This window comes from Vanessa atalanta, chromosome 6, assembly GCF_905147765.1.
Source record: "Vanessa atalanta chromosome 6, ilVanAtal1.2, whole genome shotgun sequence".
NCBI classification, from domain to species: Eukaryota; Metazoa; Arthropoda; class Insecta; order Lepidoptera; family Nymphalidae; genus Vanessa; species Vanessa atalanta.
The window spans coordinates 2,332,302-2,353,874 of record NC_061876.1 but is presented as its reverse complement, the minus strand read 5'-3'; the positions used below and the strand labels follow the sequence as shown (position 1 = coordinate 2,353,874).

At 34.9% G+C, this 21,573-nt stretch overlaps 1 protein-coding gene across 4 annotated transcripts in view; it reads left to right on the top strand.

Annotated features, from left to right (window-relative positions):
- Positions 1–21,573, top strand: part of LOC125064884 (E3 ubiquitin-protein ligase HECW2) — a 103,463-nt gene that overhangs the window by 42,584 nt on the left and 39,306 nt on the right. For 3 of the 4 annotated variants that reach the window (XM_047672182.1, XM_047672181.1, XM_047672184.1), the window contains 8 exons: positions 3,276–3,377; positions 3,460–5,553; positions 5,630–5,774; positions 6,207–6,402; positions 6,967–7,152; positions 7,526–7,651; positions 8,427–8,519; positions 9,738–9,898. In XM_047672182.1, coding sequence (XP_047528138.1) covers positions 3,276–3,377; positions 3,460–5,553; positions 5,630–5,774; positions 6,207–6,402; positions 6,967–7,152; positions 7,526–7,651; positions 8,427–8,519; positions 9,738–9,898 — 3,103 coding nt within the window. The remainder of the gene's footprint in view (positions 1–3,275; positions 3,378–3,459; positions 5,554–5,629; positions 5,775–6,206; positions 6,403–6,966; positions 7,153–7,525; positions 7,652–8,426; positions 8,520–9,737; positions 9,899–21,573) is intronic. The other variant, XM_047672183.1, reaches the window with a different exon arrangement.

Here is a 21,573-nt window from a genome sequence, read left to right as displayed (position 1 = left end):
ATGTATTAGTTCATTGTTTAAATGAATTATACAACGACAGACTTCTTGGCTCGCAAGTTTAAATGTAAAATATTATATATATAAATATATGGTTATACGATCTTTTAAATTGTCGGTGAGCCTATATCTATTTTACTTAGAATTCATTTATTACACCAATAATTCTTATATATTCTTATATTCTAGCGCTCTTTATATCTGTTTTTGACTTTTTTATATAGGACTGATAAATTAACATTACGATGGCAGCGATAAGCTCTAGTTTCTGTTGCTCATCCTTCATCACTATTGATTGGAGGGGTGGCTGGTACGGGGATACTATTCTCTAATCGTGTGAAACTCAGTAAAGATATTCAGTCACACGTCAACATTCTCTTACAACCTCGTGAAGCTGTCAAATCGTCACATCGCTAATGGGGGTCTGTCATCGGCTCGACCCCTTTAAACTCGCGTTTCCTGTCGTCCAAATGTTATTTTGAGACGGATATACTTAAGTGCTTAGAATACTGCGGTTTGTGGATAGGAACGTGACTTTCTTGTCTTTACGTGGCAGATGTCTGGCGTGGATGACAATAAATTTAAAATATTTTCTAAATGTGTATCGCCCCACTTGTTGATAATCGATTTACGATAACTTGTCCAGTGTCAACTCTTTTTAACCCACCCGCATGGTTTCCTTTGATTTATAATAAGGTTTAAATGTACGTTAAGTTTGTGGTCCAAGATTTGGTTGTTATTTACGACACGGTCTGTTTTTTACTTACTTATTACGTATGCAGGATTTCCTATTATTATTAAAAGTACATAATGGGAATATTCTGCGTAATAATTTGTAATTATTTTAAATCGTATCATTGAATACAGAGCTTTATGGAACATGTCGTTTTAATGCAGTGTTAATGAGCTTGTCATTATTTGTTGCTTTTGAAGTCATAATATAAAAAGATCGTATTTTAAAATCTTGTTATAGTTTACAAGGTGATTGAAGTCAGCCTCACTGTCATCATGGGGCCCACTTAAAAAGATATCAGACAATACAAAAACATGGTTAAAACAGTAGTATCGTAGGCGTTGAACTAAGTAGTGTGGCTCCAAATGACCGTAGTTTGTTTTAACTACGTACTTCCGCCAAATGACTGGTGGCGTGACACATTGTTCGATAGTCATGGTGCGGTCATAATTACAGGGCTCTATAGAAGGCTGCGCAAACGGTTTATTGTAATCTGGAACAATCAGCATTAGGTAACGACACAATTAAACTTTTTTTTTGTATAAACAAGATACCGTCAGTTTTAAATAAATTGATCAGAATCAGATTCACTTATCCGAAAGCTCATTGGTTGCCTATTGCGTCACTGCCGGCTTTCGACCAATGATCATCAGATTTAAGTTAGTATCTTGTAACCTAATATGAAAACAAAGCAATGTTTTGAATTTTAAATGATAAAAATATTCACAGTTACGTAAAATTCTTCGTATTCTATATTTGAAAAAATCAACTAAACCGCATTCTTCATCTTTGCTTCGGGGAAGCTCTCCGATTAACATATGTTTCCTTTAGATATTGTCAGACGTTCATTTTTTCGAAGTGGATGTTAATTCTTCTGAAAAATAGGCGGAAAGGCGTTTAGTCATACATTTTTTCTCAACATAGATTATCAATAATCATTAGCGAGTTTTAAAGGAGAGGCTGAGTGTGTGAATTTTTGAGTTGTACATATATAATGGTAAAAAATCTCGATATTCTTTTAAAGCTCATTGATGAGATATTTATTTATTATAAAAGTAAACAATTAAATCCATCATAAAGAGTGGAAAACATATGTACGTAATATGATTATTGACATATCCTACATGAAATAACTAGATCTTTTTTCGAGTTTTCTTTTTTTGGACTTCATCACTTAAGGTCCTAAAAATATGACTTTATTTTGCAATTTGTGCGGAAGTACATCAGTTGATCTCGTCGTGTCGATGTATCTCCTCCCATATCCTGCGGCCGGAAGTGTGCGGATGTTGCGTCATCGACGGAAATAGACGCCCTCTGTGTCACGCGTGTCGTCACCACAATCGTCATTGTCGACAAACTGCTCCGGTTCTATGGGCGTATCAATAGTAATAGATTTTAATATAACTTTTCGTACGGTAATGAATGTTTAAAAATTCACATGAGTTTTGATTCTTAGTGTTAATAGAATGGATGATAATTATATTCTGTACACATAAGTATCACGCATCGTATCATCATTGCTGATTTATTATGAGTAATATTTTAGCCTCGTTTACAAGTAAGCCCAGTTAATGACAGAGGAAATAGCTGCCATTAAATAATTTTCAGTTCTCGTACGGTGTGTGTTTAACTACAAATTAGGGCTCGTCTCTAATAGGTAGAAACAAAAACTTTAATGACTGTTATTTATCACAGAAAGTCGATTTTACTTTTGTATTATATCCGAACGGAAACAAAGCAAAGATTTCTGCGATATATCCATCCCGTTCAGCCCAATCTAAAGAGCCGTTCCCTCTTCCATTTCCGTGCCAGATATTGTTGTAATATTTCACGCTATACGCGGGCTACACGGTTGAAAATAAAGTTGAGTGTTTGATGTAAACATTTCGACTACGGTCAATATTTACGATCGTGTCGAACACTTAATCAACGGCAGGAAGATGTTTACTGTCCGCTCATATTTTAGTCCAATCAAAATATGGTAATGCCTGGTTTGGTGCAGCGTCTTTTTGCAGAATCAATTTGTCTTCGCGCTATTTATAGCCATGTTTTCTCAATTAACTGCCAATTCGGTGGCTTCGATTATTTCGCATTAAATGTGCGGACGACTCCCGCATCCGGTGATTACGTTTGCCGCATAATTTGTGATGCGCCAGCGCCGAACTGCACATCCTACACATCGATTTTTGTTAGACAAAAAATGGAAGGGTTCGTTCCGGCGCATTCGTTGTTACTTAGTCGCGGGCCATTTGTTTGCTTTTATTTTAGCACTCAGTGCTTTGCACCTGTACGATGTTCTTTTTTGTTGGTACTTCTTGTCAGTGTTAAATAAGTTTTATTTATTTTTTAATTACATACTTATACAACCGAATATAATACGTTTTTGTTTTTATAAAATATTTGACACTTTTTACACTAAATAATATTATTAAAATATAAATTTTAAGTTCCACCACTAAAAGTCTAGTAAGTTTTGCGCCATGATGTTCTTTAACGATCGATAGTAAATGGTAATGCGATAATATTTTATTATGTCCGTTTACAGAGATCCCGAGCATCGCCGGTATCGTCAGGCTCGTGCCGGCGACCGGATGCGACACTGGCCATATAATGTGGCTGCTTGATGAGCCCAATCAACCATACGAAGGTAAATCTTCAAACACTATATTTTTTATAGAATTTTTACCCAAGTTTAACTTTGCTAATACTTTCGTCGTATGTACTTTCAGATTGTGAACAGCTCCTCTGCTTTCGCTACTACAATGGCGAAGAAGACGAATGCCTTGCGGAGTCTTCGTCACTCCCACCTCGTTTTAAAGTCGATCTCAAAAAGCTGCCTTTGCGACTTAAAGAGGGCATCTCGAGGAAGAGAAGTGGTGACCAAGTGTCACCTTTCTCTTACCACAATGAGAGCTTTGAAATGAACTCCGAAAGTACACCACGAGTCGAACTCGTCAGCACGAGCCAGGACATCAAGCATCTTAGCGAAAACGTCAATAAATGCTCAATTAGCGCTTTAGAAACTAGTGGGACTTTGAATCTCGAACAAACAAAATGTGATCATAGCAAATCTCTAGTTAGTAATAGTATTGAATCTCATTCTGTAAATAGTGAATCTCGAAAGGTGCTTGATTGTAAGCCGACGTCGTCAGGTGTTAAAAAGAAATGTCCACCGCCTGTGGACACTGGTGGTGGCCAAGCATTGAATGGAGTAAAGAAAAAAACAAACGTCAATATCGGATTTGAATCTCCCTCATCACCGGATACCGAGTATTATAAGATTTGGTCACCACAAAATCCGTGTAAAATAATGAAATTTGTGTATGATGTCGAGGGTGCTAATGTGCCAAATGATGCTCAAAAATCTCCAGTGCCGCCACTGCCACCTAGACAATCACATAAACCTTTAGAAAGAATGCACGCTTTACCTCCAATTGTACAAAGGCATCGTAAGCCAAAAAAATTGACAAAGCCTGAGGATGCTTTTACTTTTGAACTTATAGATACTGATGAACAATTCTTCACCGATAATAATATTGCAAACTCTGCCGCACTGCAAGGAAATTTCAATGATTTTAAGCCTGGCGAGTTTTATAACGGTACACAGGCACCACCTATTTCTTCAACTGCTAGCTTTTTACGAGAATGTCCACACGTTGCTCCCCTAGCAACTCCTGAGACAGATGGTAGTTTATGTGAATCAGTCTCTATGAAAATAACTAAATTAGTCGATGATAAGAAAACAAATGATGTACCTGATAGTGCGCAAAGCGTAAGTAAGAATAATATAATGTTTATAAAAGATATAGGACCAGACAATTATATCACAACAACGTTTGCAAGAAAAGATAAGAATGATTCGGAAAGTTTCCATTCAACGCCAAACCATGCGAAGTCAGAGGAGAAAGCTCAACATACGTTTCTTAATGATATTAGTAACCATCAAGACTTTGAAGATGATAACAGAAATCAAGTTGAAGAGAAAGAAATAACAGTTCTGAAGAGCCATAAACCGCTAACTAGGCAAAGTTCAGGTCGAGCTACACCGACTATGATGACTCCATTTTTAAATTCCTCTCATATTGATAGTCCAAGCAAAGTTGAGGAAGGAGATGGAAATAATAGTCCTAATGACCCAAGTTCCTGCAATTCGTCGCATTCTACTTCACCTATTGATGAAAACAATAAGATAAATGTTGGCTCTATGCTAATGAATAGAAAATATTCATGTGACAGTTCCACTCCAAAACATTCAAGCTTACCTCGACATTTATTAAAGAATCTTGGATGCGAAAGCACTCCAAAACATTCACCCAATAAAGTAAATGTTTCTAAAGACACTCCAGATAGTCCTATGAGACCACACCCAAGGGTATTGACGCGGGTAGCAGCTTTAGCTGGAACAGCATCTCCGCAGTGTCCGCCAACACCAACACATCACGCGCGCAGGCCTAGGCCAATGCCACCACCCGACTTACATCCTCCTCCAATACAAAATTCAGAAAACTTTGAGATGGTTGAATTTACAAATGAATTGAGAACATCAGAGATAAGATCTCCGAACCTCGAATTTGTGAATAGTAATCATTTTACGATAGTTCACGCTGGACCACCCGACGATGTTGTACTTAGAAGACCGCCACCAGTGGATGATGGTGATGACAATGATAACGCTGTTGCTTCGCCAACGCCTTTAAGACATATGGCGGGTATAAGATTACCTTCGATACCGGAGAGAGCATCAAGACAAATGGCTTTAACTGGAGATTTTCCTGCCAATATGATTGGAGGAATAATCGAATGCGAAGAGCCTTTGCCACCTGGTAGGTACTTTGGCACATAGAATTTTTTAAAAATATATAAGTAAGTCATATTTAATACAATATTTTCTTTGTTTAGGTTGGGAAGCACGTATGGATAGTCATGGTCGTGTATTCTATATTGACCATATTAATAGGACGACGACTTGGCAGCGTCCTGCGGCAAATGGATGTGCACCGAGGTCGCCCGCTCCAGAAGTACAAAGAAGACAGTTAGATAGAAGGTACATGGAAATATAATTCAAATGTATCTAGGCAAACTTAAAGGAATAGTCGTAAAAAAAATAAAACACCTGTCGTATTGATAACAACACGTTAGGTTTTTGTCAAGAAAGATGGGGAGAGAGCATTTCAACTGGTTTTTGAAGTTTTTGTATATTTATTAAAATATATAGATCGATCCACTCAGAAGGCGCCCACGTTAAATTAGTTATTTTTAATAAAATTATAAATTTAATGTCTAATAATTAATTAATTCTCTCAAATCGTCGTCGACTGAGACATCTTCTAAGCACGAGCTTCACGCACTCATACTAAAGCTCGTCCATATCAATTTAACGTGGAGGAGAGCGCCTGTGTAAGCGAATAGATCTATAACCTGATAAAACCCGCATTATGGTAGTCGGTCAATCTTCACGTGTCAAAAAACGTTGCAGATACCAATCGATCCGTCGCACGATGACGCGGACCCAGCTGGGCGAGGAGGAGCGCGGCGCCAGCTCGTCGCCGCCGCCCGCCGCCGGCACGTCGCGCCCGCCCGACGCGCCGCCGCCGCACGCGCCGCACGCGCCGCACCCCGCCGCAGAGTTCCTAGCGAGGCCGGACTTCTACTCCATTTTGCATATGAACTTGGTAAGTCGACGTAGACTGTTAATAATTACAAATAATCGGAACAATCTATAGTCTATCGATAGTCAAATGCGAAACATTTAAAGTCCTGAAGGCCCTGGGGCCACAACGGAGTGGAGTCCCTGGAGCAACAGAGGATGGACGCATTGAATATTATTTTACAGATTAATTTCAACATTTTCATTTATGTCAGTCAGATTTGTCAATAATATGTTTACATTTTGTAGCAGTAACTTTTAAAACTGTAATTAGTAATATTATTATTATTATTTTACTACATCTAGATATCTAAACACATTTTACATTAAAATTGTTAAGTCGTCGGAACCTTTGTTGAACAGTTGTCCCGGTTTCCCTCCTCTAAATTTGGCCATAAAACAAATAAAACAACTTTGATATTAAATTGACGTGATATAATTTATCGAGAGGTTAATCTATGGTTATGGATTGGTAAATAAATCGTTTTGAATGTCGGCCAAAGTGTTCTTTTTTTGCATGGAATATGTAAATCAAAACTTTGTTTACCTCTGTTGCACCCAGTAATTTTTTTTATACTTCTATTTCCAGGAAGCTTCATCGCTATACAACTGCAATTCGACACTCAAACATATGATATCAAAGATCCGTCGTGACACGTCATCGTTCGAGCGGTATCAACACAACCGAGATTTGGTAGCGCTCGTCAACATGTTCAGCGAGACCGAACGGGATCTGCCTTTGGGCTGGGACTCGAAGCTAGATCGAAACGGAAAGGTAAGCTATCTACTTTTTCCAAAAGTTATTTATTTGTAAATAAAATGAAATTCTATACTATACAGAGGAATTACGTTATAAATACGCTGTTGATATGAAAAAATTTAACAAACTAAATTTTAAGAATATTCGCGTTTGTTCAGCTCAAGTAAGGACTAGTAGGTAACCAAAAAGAGGTGTGCTACTATTTTTTTAAGATAAGATACGACTTAACATTATTAAATAATCGTTCCATAGACGTTTTAGTTCAATTGAATGTTTAAAAAAAATTGTAAGTAATAGGTTATTAAAAGAATTTACTATGGCAAGTACGGTGTCAACGTATACGAGTGGTATAGGAGTTGAGATGGTCCATGTAGCGCTATGCCCACAGCGTTTCTTTGTGGACCACGTGATGCGTCGCACGACGTTCATCGACCCGCGCCTGCCGCGCGCGCCGCAGGCCGGCCCCTTCTCCCCGCTCCTGCCCCCGCGGAGACGGCCCATAATGCCCGACCAGGTTTGGTCTTAGCGGGTTGTAGTTGCATTCCATGGAATCTTGTGCTATCCGGAATTTATGATCGTATTCAACACTCAAGATCACCTTTTAGGTGCCCAAATCCTATAGAAAAACAGAGAAAATAAAATAGTAAATCGTCGTATTCCGTATATTAACTTTTGAATATTTTTCTGAGAAATTCAGTATGATTTCTGTCTTTGAATCAATACAAGTTTATGATTAATAAATATATTATAGATAATATTGCACGTGATAAAATATAATTTCAAAAATAACTCAAGGAAATCTTAAATGCTTTATGAGAGAGTTAGCGACAAACCTTTCCCCGTCTTGTCCTCATAACAATCCGAGATAGCACTAGGTTGCTGCGTACACGTATCGCGGGACACCCGTCCTGTATGTTTCCAAAGCATGGATATTGTTTACGTTCGTTTTATTTTGCACGCTGCTCGGTGTTGTGACGTCGAATGTTATTTTGCACGTACGAATGAAAAGTTGGAAGCTATTAGTTATATAACATAGATATGTTTGGTTTGGTGCAATATTGTTGGACTTTTTTTCGTTTATTTTTATGATTCTTAAATGTTAAAAGTTTTATATAGCCGTTCGTTATTATAGTTCGTTAAATATAGTTAATGTTTGTATGGCTTTTTTTATTTTTTATTGTAAGCTGTAAAATAGATTATTATGTAGTTGGCTGTTTAGAAGGTGTATCGTGTTATATTGTCTGTTGTAAGAGTGGTTTGTGGTGCTGAATAGTGTGTTTCACTCCCAGGCGCCGACACCTCCGCCGCGGCCGCCGATCACGTCGTTGGACGTGTTTCCTCACCACATACAGCAAGAGATACCCGTTGCCTATAACGATAAGGTAAATATTAATTGATTCCAGTGTTGTTTGCAAAACATAAATTTATTTATTACTACTTCCTTTATTACAATTATATTCATTACGAGTTTTTATACTTAAACAATTATTTAATTTACTGCAAGTATATAAAATATCTTCTATTATAATTGCAAACTAACTCTCTGTCTGTAACGTCTGTTACGTAGTCACGGTTAAATTACTGAACCAAATTTGATGAAATTTTGTATGAATCAAGTTGAACCCCAAGGAAGGACATAGACTATTTTATAGGTACCTAAATCCACGTTCCCATTATACGCGGGCAAAGCCTCGGGCCTAAACTAGTACTTAATCAACACAATAAACAAACTTGGAAATAATAACAATTGATTCATTACAATATCCAATGAACTTATAAGTCGTCATTCAAATACGAATGTTCTATAAAGTTAAACAATAATTTAGTTTCGTTATTTCGTAATAGATGGCGCTGTAACTACCGAAATTAATATATCGAATAGCTAGTAATAGTTACTCTTATATGTATTTCTTTCTTGAAATCTTATCTTAAAGTTGCACATAATTTTTATAATAGATGGAATATGGATTTTAATCGTTACACTCAAACGACAAATAGCTCTAATTTAAATTGTTGTTAAAAATTTGAAATTAGAACATGAATGTTGTGAATAAGAAAGCGTGTGAACCGTGTGAAAAGTAAAATTGAATATTATTTCGCGGTGCAGGTAATGTATGAATCAAAAAGTAATGTATGACAGTACATATTTAACATTTTTTTAAATTTTTTAAATTTCTCACAATAAGAACCAGCAATAAGACTCGTCAGACGTCAGAATTTTGAGTGTTTCCGTTTTTAACGTATTTGGACTTTAAATTATATTAAAAAATAGATATATTGTTGTAACCGGACTTTGTTTTAGTTTTGCTGTAGATATTTTTTTTGTATTAGATATCTGATTTTTTCTAGAATTAGTTGGCGAACGGGCAAATGGTCCACCCGATGCTATGTGGTCATCATCGCTCATAGACCATAGCGCCGTAAGAAACATAAAGCATTCCTTACATCGTCAATGTACCGCTAACCTTGTGAACTAAGACTTTATGTACCTTTAGTCCTCAGTTACAATGATCCGACTAGGACGTTTCGCAAGGAGTGTTCACTATACAATGCAACTTTATAATGCTATCACACAAAAGCTAACAATCCGGCGTCCGCAGGTGATAGCGTTCCTGCGGCAGCCGAACATCCTGTCGATCCTGAAGGAGCGCTGCGGCGGCTGCGGCGCGGCGCTGCGCGACAAGGTCAACGCCCTGCGCGTGGACGGCGCGCCCGCGCTCGCGCGCTACCAGAACGACGTGCAGCTCACCTGTCTGCTCAGGTCAGTCGCACGCACTCCACTTCACTCGCTGATGCCGACTCTTGCAGATTTTCCCCCTCCTAAATACTAGGCTCAAACCCCCTAAAGTTATTATTGTACACTCGTTTTCAGCGGAAATTTCAAACACAAGTGTCAGCAATTTGAAATTCAACAATTTTATTTCTTAACTTTTAGTACCATACCATTTTTTTGATTCTTCCTCATATTCTTTTCCTACAATATTTTTAGTTTTTATGCTTTTCTTTTAATAAATTTTCTCCTAAAAAATCCCCTAAATTAGTAAACATCCTAAAAACCCCTGTACATTTTGATTCCCTCTACATTTGGAGGAAAACCCCCAAGTTGGCATCACTGACTTTACTCAAACGTATCTAATCGTTGAGAGCGAATCGGTTAAAGATCCAGGTGGAGGTCGCAGGAAAGTGTTATTATTTTAAAATTACGGCAAAAAATATGAAAATACCAACTTTTACTTTTGAGGAAAATGAAAATATTTATTCGGTGACCTCGTTTGCTTTGCCTTAATAATTGTTGCCTTTCTTTGCCGTTGTTAGCAGTTATATTCGGTTCATTAACTACAGACTTAATACGGGTTTCGTTCATTTAAATTTATTTATTTTACTTAAAGTACCGATAAAAAAGTTAAATCGGCAGCAATTACACAAAACGCTGTAAAACAATCATTCATATACTTTAAGAATAAACCGTTATGAAATATAAATATTAATACAGATATATAATAATACCACTTAGATAACGCTAAGGTCGTTAGCGTATTGATACTCTATGGTCGCGGAGAGAGGTAAACCGCCCCGTTGGTCTATTTTCTCGATTACATGGCTATTGGATCCTCATCCAAATCCTCTATGTTCCTGGACTTAAATATAAAATTGGGGTTTTTGTCAGTTCTCAATAGCAGTCTGGTGATAAGTAGGGATACACATACCCCCCCCCCCCCTCAGAATGTTCCCACCCCCCTCTGATCCACTAATCTTGTCCACCACCATGGAGGGAATGTATTTACTCATTAATCCTACGCAAAAAATTGCATCGTCTTGGAGATTCGCTGTCGTGACTATATCTCTGTCAGGAAATACAATTTAATTTAGTACATAAACATCATTTCAACGATGGCCTATTCCAATCGTTGATAGATATTCTAAGCAAAATACCAATAGCTCTACCAAATTACGCACTACAAACAATCCTTGTTTAATATATTTTTGCTTAAGTACATAATTAATAATAATCAAACATTATTGATGGCACTTTGGACGTGTTAATAAAAAGGCGAGCCGTTTCTCGCTATCAGGAATTGGCATTCGATTTTGTTTTGGTATTCGCTTTTGTTGCTTCACAATAATATTCTGCGCGTTCTATTTGAAGTAGACAGGTAAGATACGTTTAGAAAACAACTTAGTTTATTTTTAAGCGATTCTAAATCGGCTTTGTCCAGATTGTCATTAGAAATTCTAAACATGTTACCACTTTATTAATCAATTACGACATACTATAATTATATTTTTATTTTTCCCGTATATTTTGTATAACGTCGTAGCAAGAACGTCTCAGACACACGCTCGGCCTCCTTCAGGCGCTTGTAACCATTGAATAAGTACGTACTGTATTTTAATGTATTCATATATTAAAGACACTAAATGAATAAATTATTTTCATTTAAATAAATTTTCATTGACAGTATTAACAATTATTATCGAATACATTTCCAAAGGCCACTGAGCTAACAATGTCTTCACGATGGAAGCCGGCTCTATTAGCACATAATATGTTCACACGTTCCAATTTTTTCACTTTGATTAACGGTTTTGTATTGTGTTGTCAAACTAATTTTTCAGAGCACGAAATTATCGTCGAAGTGGGTAATGATATGCCTCTCGCTATCCTACTTTTTACTTATTTGTTTGCATTAATGCGAATAACTCGTTTTGGTTCTGTAGATCTCTTAATTGATCTGTTGTTTGATGTTGAATATTTTATTTAATTATTTACTTAAATTTTCGCTCTCAGAACGTGTCGAATTGCCGAACGTGTAGAAGGGGTACACTTGTGAACCTGGTTACTCGGATATTTGATACAGATTATATATCATCATGAGAAATAAAACCTTCTTGTGTTGCACAGTGTAAACTATATACTTACCTCAATTTTGTTAAATAAACTCCAACTTAATTTTTACAAGATACCTATTACATAAATCATTATTTATATAATAAATATATTTTAAAGATTATGTTATCCTAAATGTGGAGGAGTGTGTAGGAGTCGCCATTTTGTAAAAACGTAAATACACTTACTAGTGTTATAAATGCGAAAGTTTGAATGGATGTTCGTTTTTTACTCAATCACGACAGAGAATCTGAATATAATATGGCGAAAGTATAGACTAAAGTCTGAAATACCATTTAGGGTTCTTTTTTTATCCCTAACACCTGCGCTGACCCCTAAAACGCAGGTGAAGCGGAGGGCGGTATCTATTATATTACTGTTTACCGGTATCGCAAATTGTTTCCTAGCAAAGTTCTTACTTAGTTTATAAAATATTTTTAATTGTTTATTATAACAATGTACGATGTAATTTAATAACTTTTTCGCGATTCCCACGAGCTACCATATCACATGGAGTCAGCGTAATTATTTACGAGTATATTGTTATTTTTTTGTAATCCGATATTTTATTTATTAAAATTTAAATATCTTGACGTTCAGTTCAAAATTGTTAGTAAATTCCTTACTAAATTATTTCATTATTAAATTATAATTATTTTTCCTCTTTCGGGCAACGCAGATAACTTTGAAGTAAATAGGACTTTTTTTTATTGCTAATAAAGTCAGTGAGTACGTTAATAAATTAAAATCAGGAAACCGTTTGTAATTTATTTCTGAATGACCACATGACAACGTGCAAAAACAGGTGGAAATTGGAGTGGTCAGACTTTCCAATGATTTCTCGTCAATCCCTCTGTATTGAAAATGGGAAACGTCGAAACATGTTTGCTGATTCCCATTTATATTGTAAAATTATTTGATGACAAAAACAAGCAATTTAGTTATTAAAGTAATGCACATACGTTTAAAAAATGTTATACAAATTATGACAAATCAAAAGAGCCTGCAACATGACTCGAATCAATGTCCACATCGTGTTTTGCATCGGGTTGTTCTATATTAAGAATAAAATATCACCAGATACAGAAACGTATAACTAAAAAATTTTCCCATCAGAATAACTAGAATGAATGGCACAATCCGGTCATGCTTAATTATAGAAAATTAATTTAAACGTTCGTCTTGTTTAGTTGCATTGTTACTTGTTTTTGTCGTAAGTTTTTTTTTTTGTTTTATAAATTACGGGTTTAATGGTATTCTTATGAAGCGTCTTTAGATCGATTACTATTAATACAATGGTAATACTTAAAATACAGATAACAACGCAAAACGCTGTGATTGTGTTATGATTTTGTTATATTTACTTAATTAAAAACAGAGCAATACTATTGCTCTGTTTTTATTTTAACAAAAGAGTTATTTTTTTAACAAAAGTTGCTGAGTTTTCATTTTTACTCGGTGGTAGGGCTTTGTGCAAGCCCGTCTGGGTAGGTACCACCGATATCAAAAAAAATAATAATTACTTGGATAAGGCTGCAGATTCATATCTGCGTGCTCTTGATCTGTCTTTATTCTCGTGCTAGGGTTTAATGTAAAACATCACGAGGACACATGTATGTGTCGGAAGAATATCTGCCTTCATCATATCCAGTTCCGCGTTGAAGCAGCGTTTTGGATTGCGTGTAAGCTTCAAAATGTTTTTTCCTCAATCTGAAGTGAAGCTGGGACGGGTAGCTAGTACTTCATAAAGTATTCTTGACAATATTACATCAGTAACATATACAGGATGAAACTGAGGTTATTGTTGTTAATATTCAAATTGAAACTTGTATATATTTTGCGTATATGGTGGTAAGTTCTCTGTTGACCATGATAAAGCAATCAAAGTGTTTTATAACAACAAAATAATTGTCATAATTGCATTTAACAACACTTAGTTATAAAACGGATATCTATGTATGTATGTATTTAATGCTGCAATAATAATTAACAATATAACACGAGTCTTTACAATGCAAATATTATGTTCTAGAAATTGTCATTTGCCTCATAGACAATGTTAATGCAAAAATATATATATTTTACTATGTGATAGAGCTTTGTGCAAGCCCGCCTTGGTAGGTACCACCCACTCATCAGATATTCTACCGCCAAACAGTAGTACTCAGTATTGTTGTCTGAGTTTGAAGGGTGAGTGAGCCCGTGTGACCACAGGCACATAGGGTCATAACATCTTGTTCCCAAGGTTGGTGGCGCATTGGCGATGAAAGGAATGGTTGATATTTCTTACAGCACCATTGTCTATCATCCATTGGGCGATGGTGACCACTTGTATCATCAGATGGCCCATTTGCAACTCCACAAATCTATATCATAAAAAAATAAATTTAAAAAAATAACCATTCCATACATGGTCAGTACGCCACCAACTCGGGGAACTAAGTTGTTATTGCCCTTGCGCCTGTAGTTACACTAGCTTTACTTTGTGACGGTGCTTAGTGCAAGCCCATCTGGGTAGGTACCAGCCACCCAGCAACCGGAAGAGGGATCATAACATTACTAAGTATTGCTATGTGGTGGTAGAATATGTTGTTGGTACCTACTCAGAAATGTACCAACATATTTTTTTATATAACATTAACTTTAACGCCATTAACATTAAATGTCGATACATAAAACACATTTACGACTTGTAATTACTACAGAAAACGACGTTGCATCTATTTATGTAAAAGACGAATGATTATCATTACATAGTATAAAACAAAGTCGCTTACCGCTGTCTGTCCCTATGTATGCTTAGATCTTTAAAATTACACAACGGATTTTGATGCGGTTTTATTTAATAGATAGATTGATTTAAGGGTAAGGCTTATATGTATAATACGTGCACAATATAGTAAAGAAACACTGATCATTTTAGAGGTTTCTAAAGTGATGTCGTAAATAAACACATTTTCTGCGCTTACATTGCAAACGCTGGCTGAACCCTACGAGATAGGTCAAAATAATGTACTACAGTAATACACCTTAAAAAGTTCTCCAAAAAAGTCTGCGATGGTATATCTCTATTTCTTAGGGATAACCCATAATAACTATTTTTTATCCTTTTCTTTTTACGAAAAATTATGGCTTATTTTCGAAGCGATTTTAAGCAATACAGCATTAATCCTTATCCAATTAAATACATTGTGCATTTGATATAGATCAATATGGTCCTTTTACAAATTAATAATTTAAATAATTAGTAATTTAAATGAATATTTTCGAAGATAAAACAGATTTAAAACGCAGGCATATAGCGGTTTGTATTGTCTAACGAATGAAAAACTATGAACGTTGTAAGACAATCTGCAGTATATTTAGTATCAGCATTGCACCCGTGCGAAGCCAGGGCGGGTCGCTAGTAAATAATAAATTTGTTGCAAATTAAACATTTGTATAAAAGCGAAATACCAGTCACTGATTAATCACGAAGTCTAAGAAACTATACACCTACAACTCGAAATTTGGCAGGTTCCTTATTGGGCGTAGACACCGTTGAGAATGGATTTTACGAAACTCCACCCCTAAGAGGGTATATTACAAATAAAGACATAATTAAGGCATCGTTTTCGAATCTTAAGTTACACGTTTAATTCTGCTTTTAATTATTATTTGTTGTTTTTTTTAATAGTTCGTCGTTATAAAATATTCTTAAAAGCTTAAAGCCTTAATCAAAAAGTCAAAGTTGAACCTCTTGAGGTTATTCTCGTACTTCTAGTACACGTTAAACACTCAGTAGAAATAAAAAATATATATTATATTATATTTTAATTATAGTGTGCAACATAGTTCACGTGTTAGCAGTAAAATCTCATTGCGTCAGAAAAGTTTTAACAGTCACATTTAGAATCGTTGCACTCCTTTCGTGCAAAGAAGCTTTATATAAATAAATTAAAAAAAATTATAATTGATTTACTTACAAAGTAATATTTTTCTGTAAGATTCAAAGGTACAATTCATTATTAAAGAAATACAAATTAAATAAATATGATTTATACTCCCTAGCTCTCAGGAATCATGTTAAATTTTTACTAGTAAAAACATTTTTATAATTGCATAATTGGTTCCGGAGATTAGCTCCTATATACAAACAAACAAATTATACCTCTTAATAAAATTAGTATATTTGTAACCCAGGGTCTTGGGTGAAATGAGTCCATCCTTTGGACTACGTGTTTTTCTATAATCTGTCTGCATAGTTTTATTTCTACTGTCAAAATATATTCAAAGCTATTAACACGGATAATAATAAACGGAATTTACACAAACATAAGAAACACAATGTGCGTATGTTGTAAGTTCGTATGTAGTTCGCGGATAACGGAGAAATGTACCGACAACATCTCCTAATGCGGTTATCTCTCGTGCATCACATCTTTATATGCAAAGCTTGCACCTGCGTTTCTCAGTATATAATAAACGCTGGAACACTTATGGCATCCGTGTGTCGCAGAATAATTTAAATCTTCTATGATTTCTATCGAATGAAACGCGTTTATAATAACAAATATGGAATGTTCCAGGGGATTAATTCTAATAACTTGTAAAGGTTTTGCTTCGTTCCCGATTCGATCTTCCGACTTCGATCGAACCGCGAATGGATCATTGTGTTAGTAGAATAGGAAAACTGCTGATCAGCAACGATAATTTGGATAACACAGTATATAACATTTAACTAATAATTTAATTGATTTTATTCCATCCCTATTCACATACGACTAGTAAATGATATTTATGTTTTACAAAGTTATTCCGAGTGTTCATGCTTAAGTCTTTTAAAAGTTAATGAAAATGGTAATCGAAAACATTTTGCATATAAGTTTAGTCTTATGTATTCCTTGTTACGTATTCCAAAATAATGTCTATGAGTTCTAGGCTACGATGCGGACTGCGTTATCATGTTTGGTTCCTTAGTATCAAAACGTTCACTCATAATAAATTGAAATGTAAACCCGTAAAATTTATTTATATAAAATGTAAACCGATAATGGGGTCGAACGAGTCGTTTCTCATTTACGACGTGTAAACACACTTGTCGGGTTTGACCCATATATTTTAAACGTCTAATTTTGTATCAAGTGTAAATATTTCTTTTCCGTGACAGATCTTTCATGATTTTCGTTGTTTTGAATTCTGTGAAATTATGTGGTAGGATTAGAGTTTTGGGTTGACAGTTTTGAAAAAAAAAAAATTTTTTTTTAATTTCATAATATAGGCGGGCCGCGAGCAAATGGTCCTTCTGGTTGGCCACAATAGCCACAATGATATGAATGTTTTCCTAACATCGCCAACAGGATGGGAGCCATGGACCGGGGACCATGAGAGCTAATATGTATAGAATAGATAATATGGATAGAATTCATCTTCGTCTGTCGAATAATTGACCGACGGCAGACAATAACTTCAGTAAACCGAATTGTGAATTTAATTTAAATGGTTTTATAAATATTACCAATACGACAATGTGATATTTATCGGGGAAACCAGATGTTGACAAAAAAAAACTCAATATTTACATGTAAATTTTGACTAATTGATAAATTTAAAAGTTTTTGTCCAATAATAATATAAGAATATTCTAAACAAGATAATATTGGCTAGTTGATATCCGGACTCCGTAGCTAGGGCACTTTTTTCTCTTTTAAGAATTAATTATTATTGCATGACTATGGTACTACGTTCTGTGCCAATAACTCTTTAAATAAATCAAATGAACAAATAGACAGATGCGCTTACTTTTAAAAAGAGGATAATAAAACCTGTTGTTAATATTGTTTGGAGCCGAGATGGCCCAAAAGTTTCGACCATGTTTTCGTGAATCTCGACCGAAAATTTCGGGTTCAATATCAATGAATTTTCACCTTCCTTTCTCTTAAATTACTCTGCTTATCGGTAAAAAAATCAGTAAAATCCATTGCGCAGTTTAAAAGATTACGTGCTCGGCGATAAAGGAAAATATCGTGAGGATTCCTAGTACATATTTGTTTAAATATATATTTAGGTATATATATATTTTAGGTATATACATATATATCTTCAAAAATTGTCTGCGACTATTGAGTCCGAAGAAATAACACGTATTTTGGTACGGAACACTAAAAACAGTAAATCCACTTTTACGACGACAGTTCCTTGTCGTTTCCCATACTTTGTGTTTATTACTAATGACGGGTTTGACAGCTTATAGAAAATGTCATCACTAAAACACTTTATGAGTTCCGTTTAAGTGTGGTTATCTTTCGTTCTCGGAACTATAAGTCCTGCGCCATACATTCGAAGTTCTACACACATTCTTACGTGGCATTATGTGAGCATAATTACCTGAATTAAGCCTATCAGCATTGATTTCTATTTTATCTATTGACGACCTCCGTGGTCGAGTAGTGTGTACATCGGTTTTCATGGGTACGCCACTCCGAGGTCCCGGGTTCGAATCCTGGCCGAGTCGATGTAGAAAAAGTTAATTCGTTTTCTATGTTGTCTTGGGTCTGGGTGTATGTGGTACCGTCGTCACTTCTGATTTTCCGTAACACAAGCGCTTTAGCTACTTACATTGGGATCAGAGTAATGTATGTGATGTTGTCCAATATTTATTTATTATTTATTTATTTCTATTGAAAATTGAATTTCAAATACGTCTTAGTGTACCGCTCGAGATAACATGTTAAAGGATGTTTACCACCCTCAACGGATATTAATGTATTAATCTCCTGAATATGTGAGAACGGATGTTTCAACATGCGAAAACTTTTTATCGCTACTAATTGCAATTGATCAACGACGAGAGACCAGAGACAAGCCACACAAAACGATAGCATCCTTTAGCAGCTAAAAGCATGAGATAGCCACCTATCGCTATCTTCTACTTACGATTCGTATAAGTGTCCCCAAAACCATTTAGCTAAACACGAATCGAAACTGATAGATGTTATTCGTTTCAGAACGACTAGTTAAGTGTTAACTTTATATTATGTACTGGTGTATCTATGGTGCACATATCAAATCAAATGCATTTTATTCGAGTAAACTCTACAATAAGCCATTTTTGAATCGTCAATATTGAGACTCTACCACCGTTTTGGAAAGCAGACCCCAGCGGTGAGAAACGTCAAAAAACTCGCATTGTTGCTCTTTTAAATAACTAGATTAAAATATGTTCATATTCATAATTATACCCGAGCCTAAATCCAGATTTGTTTATCCAAAGTATCATCCATACAACGTTTTTGTCATAATACACAACTCCATGAAAAATATGATGCGTATTTGCATTGCTGTAGCAGCTATTTGCTGGAGAGAGGCAACCGATGCCTATAATCATTTATATAAATATGTGCTTGAAGCGATCGAACGACAATTAAATCATCGAGAGATCACGCGTGAAAACTATAAATTAATAAATAGACCAACTTTTGAATCTTTTAAGTGGCATGTTTTCAATTAAATTAAATGTATTATATACACCCGGAAACAAATTCTAACGACTTTTTAATAATTCTGTGTTATAATTTATATACATAGTTGTTTTATATTACAACTTTTACTCTACTTATATAAAAATATTACCAAACTCGCGGCTTTGCTCGTTTGCTCATCAAAATGTATCCATATAACTTTTGTAGCGATGCATGTTGAAGGCTATATTGAAGGCTACAATCAATTATTAATATAATCTTATACAAATAGAGTATAGTAGTTATTTTAATACTAAAATGAATCCTTATTAATAAATATATGTACTTAAAATTCTAATAGCACATTAGTAAATAATGTACTAGCCATATTTGAACGGAAACCTTTGCGGAAATTTACTCGAAAGCCTTATAAGAGCTTCATACTGACTTTCCGTTAATGCTTATTTGTGATTCATATGATCGGATAGTACGGTACCTTTCATCATAATGGAATTTTACCAATTATTGTACGGCATTTCGTTAGACGGGTCGAAATAATTTGTTTCCAATTTAGTTGTAAAATTGAGTTAAGATTAATGTAATTGTATGCAGTACTATGGGGTTTTTTTTTGTTTGGACCGTTCGTTTGAAGTACTATTGGATCGATTTGAAATATTTTTCCTTGATATAAATCGACCGATGGTATAATTGTTATTTAAATGGAACGAAGTTTTGTGATAATTCTTGCAATACATCCTACAGCATTTTTTTTTTCTATAAGTTTAAAAAATATTGGAAAAAGGCAACTCAAGAGACATACCTAGTCGTAGTGGATTTACATCCATAAGTTTAGCATAATTTATAAATAAACGAAGCAAACGATTTAATTTTTATTTTTAGTATTCGTCCAAGCAAAATTTTATAAGGTAAGTTCTTAATTTTAAAATTTTCCAAGGTATAATTCCAAAGAAAAGTATCTTTACGCCGAGACATAATTATATTGTCAAATGGACACGTCATCTAATTACAATACCATAGAGTATAGCAATTACTGACGTCGGTAATGGAAAATTATATATTTACGGACGGAAGTTTCTCTTAGTCACTTCTCGGACATTTTCGTACCAGCCGATGTATTTGCATTAGTGGTCACTATAAAGATTAAATTGAGTGCGGTTGAATGAACTTTATATCAATGGAATATAAAGTTGAAATTACATTGATCTCGTCAAAGTGTCGGATACGGTAGCATCACTTAATGTAGTTTGTTAAATTTCGATTCAAAAGTGCTTGAATAAAGTATATTTCGATTTTGATAATATGTAATGTATGTATGTCGTTTAAATAAAAATGTCTTTGCAAATATTTTAATTTTGCCGTCAATAAATTGAAAAGAGAAATTATCAGAATTGTTTGCCCTCGCATTTCCGCTTCAGTTCAAATCATTTGATGTTTCTTATTAATGCCTATAAATAGTATATTTATTTTATAAGTATCTACAAATAAACATTACTGATATTTGCTATAATTAGGACTAGTACTATCGTATTTTGCGATGATTCTACCTTACCTTACCTTAGATTCTACCGTCAGATGGCAAATTACATTGCCCAAAAAGGGCTGTAATGTTTCCGTGGTTTATTTATGTGTATGTGCATGTGTGTGAGTTTATTTATTCCACGATATATTTTTGACATTTAAAACAGATTGATCTCGTACATCTGGGTAAATAGTATCCTATCATCATCCCGATTGATACTGATTAAAAATTAATTAATTCCTTAATTAAGGACGGTCGTGTATATTAATTCTCAAGATAATATATTGTTTATTTACGCATCTGTTTTCCGAAAATAATAAAAAAAAACTCTTGAGTTCGTTTAAAATAAAACAGTGTCAAATCACTAATTATAATGATTCTAATCCTAGCGTAATTTCTCGCTTCACTGCACCCGTTCCAGCTGACCCCACATCGCCGTGTGAACAATGGTCGCGTGCTTTTCAGATGATATCTCTCGTTGCCACGCAAACCGACACTGAGATCCATCTTCACATTACTGATCTTTAACATTCATGTGATAGACTAGTAAAACAATATAAAAATGATTT